This window comes from Aegilops tauschii, chromosome 5 (assembly GCF_002575655.3).
Source record: "Aegilops tauschii subsp. strangulata cultivar AL8/78 chromosome 5, Aet v6.0, whole genome shotgun sequence".
In the NCBI taxonomy this organism is placed as follows: Eukaryota; Viridiplantae; Streptophyta; class Magnoliopsida; order Poales; family Poaceae; genus Aegilops; species Aegilops tauschii.
The window spans coordinates 571,545,236-571,548,743 of NC_053039.3; the positions used below are offsets into that span (position 1 = coordinate 571,545,236).

Consider the following 3,508-nt stretch of genomic DNA (forward strand, 5'->3'; position numbering starts at 1 on the left):
TTGTTGCAATGTTCATCATCTGCTAGTGACCCCAAGTCAACATGGCATGGGTCAACGCGCAACCGAGCAGGCCAGTGAGCGGTCGTGCAAAAAAAGACCTTGGGTGAACCACTTACTATTAAATTAGGACCTAAACGTGCATTTTGAAAGAAGTAGGACTAAGGTGATACCCAGAAACTTTTAGGACCTCCAGTGTATTTCTCTCGCCTGGCGATTGGGCCCTCTGTTTGATGTGGTGTGGGTCAATGCGCCACGCGGGCAGGTCAGCAAGTGCTTGTGAAAAAAGGATCTCGGGCGAACCACTTACTAAAGAATTAGGACCTAAAGGTGCATTTTGGAGGAATTAGGACTAAAGTGATACCCTGACAAAACTTTCAGGACCTCCAGTGCATTTAACTCTTTTTGAATTATTTTTTTGAGGTACAGAGTGAAGAATCACTCAGGAGAACTGACGGTATTCATTCACCACATCCGTGCTAATCACTTCTGGGACCCTAGCGAGCCAGAAGTGGTCTCCATTCAGTCTTGCATGTGCTGCCAGCTTGTGGGCAATTTTGTTCTGATCTCTCTTGATCCAATTGACTCTGTAGGCAGCAAAAACTTTCAGGTTCTCCTTGATGTCCCAAATGAAGGGGAAAGCCTCTGCTCTGATCACTTTATCTGACATAAGTTCCGTGGCCAGCGCAGCACAGTCAGTTTCAACAATCACCGGCCCCCTGAACAAGGAAGCGAATGATTTCACCCCAATCAGTACTGCATGCGCCTCCGCCACCTCTACACAGTTACTGTATCCCATAACCTGTGTCTGTGAGAAGAAGGGGAAACCCCTGTGGTCTCTAGCAATGCTGCCCGCCGAGCTCTCCCCAGTACCAGGTACAAAACTTGCATCGCAATTTATTTTAGTCCATCCTTCCTGAGGTGGAATCCACCGGCATAGAGTCGTTGAGCTTGACTCCATATAGTTCCTCTGAATCATGTCCGACGCATAATGGTGGCTACTGTCCTTGCTCCCGCTACTGCTCTTCCCCAATGCCATTTTCCCAGAGTCCGAGGTTTGCAAGCACAATGTGGCCTCTCCTGTTTCAGCAGCATACTGTTCAAGGAATGCGACTGAGTGCGCAATTGTTTCTTTCCCATCATTGAAGACGCAGTTGTTCCTCAAGTACCAGCAGCGCCACAACAGCAGCAGTACTTTTGTACGCATTTCAGAATTGCATTGCGCCAATAGATTCTGCAGCCAGTCCTTTCCGGAATCCCGAAACTGAATTTCCTCTGGGATGTCCCAAACTGCCCTTATCTCTGATCTCAAAGCCCTGCTCTTTGTGCAGGCAATAACCGCATGAAATTCGGTTTCATCGGCGCTACCACATATCTTGCAGATGCTATCAGTTTCCAATGTGCGCTTCCATTTATTTTCCTTGTTGCAAGCGTCTGTGTGGCCACCCGCCATCCGAAGATTCTCTCTTTCCCGGGAACCTTGGCCTTCCAAATGATATCACATATACCTCTGTCGTTTGGTTCACTAGAGGAGGAGGAGGCAGCCAGGCTCGCTTGTGATTTGAGTGTATAGGCCAATTTGTATGCACTCTTCACCGTGAAGTTGCCCGTTTTCTCGTAGTTCCATGCCACACAATCCTGCACATCCGCATTCGAGATCTTGATACTACAGATTGCTTCCGCATCAAAAGGGTAAAAGATCTGGTGTATCAAATATGTATCCCATTCCTTCCTGTCCGTTTGCATGAGTTGGTTCACCCACATTAGATGTGAATTCCTAATGAATTTGGCAGCCTTTAATCCCTCTTTTCTAGGAATCCACTAGTCACGTTGAATCTGAATGTTCCCCCCATCTCCTACTCTCCACACCAGACCTTTTTTCAGCAGCTCCAACCCAAATTCGATTCCTCTCCACACCGGGGAAGCATCCTTTGCAAAGACAGTATCTAGCAGTTCCCCGTGAAGAAAATACTTAGATTTCAAAACCCTTGCACACAAAGTATTGGGGTTTTGTAGTAGCCTCCACCCTTGTCTCGCTAACAAGACCTGATTAAACGCTCCCATATCCCGAAATCCCAGGCCTCCATCACGTTTGGGTTTAATCATGTTCTCCCACGACATCCAATGTACTTTCCGATGGCCTTCCTCATCCCCCACCAAAAATCCCCAACGAGTCTTTCATACTTTTCACAGAAACCTTGAGTCATTTTAAAGACGCCCATAACATGTGTCGGGATTGCTTGGGCTATTAATTTGACTAGCACCTCCTTGGCCGCCTGTGACATAAACCTCTCCGACCAGTTTGAACATCTCTTAACGAACCTCTCCATAATCGGTTGGAATTTCTCTTCTTTCATTCTTCCTTCGGGTGTAGGAAGGCCTAGGTACTTGCTTTCAAAGGTACTCGCCTCGACCTCCAAAGTGTTTTTAATTTCTTGCTGAACACCAAGCGGACATACCTCGCTGAATAATAAGGAACATTTACTTCTGCTAAGCAACATTTATTTCTGCTGGTATGTCCGTCAACATATCTAATTCTTTATTGCATTTTTCTAATGAGGAGATTATAAATAATGCAAACCAATTGGGAGTTTCACTCGGGGATACATATAGTGAGGTTTCCAATTCGGTGAATGATTTGTTAGATTTGGAGGCGGAGCGTGCCTTAGAAACTATTCGTAATATTGCAGCGGTTAAACCAATGAATGACAATGAGATTGAGGCATTAGGGGTTAGAGTGCTCGATAATTTGTGTGTGGATCTAGCACCATCCAATCATGAGTCTGAGGATGATGATATGCCCATAGAGAATGCAGTTTTTTGTTCCGCTGAGCCCGGTTATGAGGATCGGGAGTCAGGACCTAGTAAACCCAAGCGTAAGTGGAAACGGAAAATTTACCCCGATTCTGCAGTTCGTCGGAGTGCTAGGATTCGGACTACTAAAAAATTTCATGATGAGTGATGAAAGGAATCTTTTGGAATAGCAGAGGTCTGAAAGACTTGGCTAAAAGAAGGTTTCTTGCTGAGGCATCTCTGGAGCATCGTTTAGATTTTATTGCTCTATCGGAAACTGGTAGAGACAACTTTGCGCCCCAGTTCCTTTCCTCTCTTGCAGGTGGTGTTGATTTTGATTGGCATTGCCTCCCTCCGCGAGGAAGATCGGGTGGTATCTTGCTGGGTGTGAGATGCGATTCGCTCGAGGTTCGGAGTGTAGTGATGGGTGACTTTGCGGTTAAGTTTCGAGTCAGGTCTAAGGTTGATGGTTTCAACTGGGCGTTGGTGGCGGTTTATGGTGCCGCACAGCCCGAGCTTAAACCAGATTTTTTGGCGGATCTTGTTCGGATTTGTGGGTCCGAGCAGCTTCCAATCTTAGTTGGGGGTGATTTCAACATCATTAGGAGGAGAGAGGAGAAGAATAATGATAACTTTGATGGCAGGTGGTCGTTCATGTTCAATACTATTATTGAAAGCTTGGATCTGAGAGAGATAGAGCTTTCGGGTAGAAAGTTTA

The 3,508-nt window shown here is 46.1% G+C and overlaps 1 protein-coding gene across 1 annotated transcript; it reads right to left on the reverse strand.

The window, feature by feature from the left end:
* Positions 1 to 439: 439 nt before the first annotated feature.
* On the reverse strand, positions 440 to 1,450 carry LOC141023201 (uncharacterized). Its single transcript, XM_073499545.1, has one exon. The coding sequence runs from the start codon at positions 1,448 to 1,450 to the stop codon at positions 440 to 442; it is 1,011 nt and encodes a 336-aa protein (XP_073355646.1).
* Positions 1,451 to 3,508: the final 2,058 nt, after the last annotated feature.

Bases quoted from the DNA above. Each gene is read 5' to 3' on its own strand.
- LOC141023201 (XM_073499545.1), bottom strand. From the start codon at position 1,450: ATGGCGGGTGGCCACACAGACGCTTGCAACAAGGAAAATAAATGGAAG.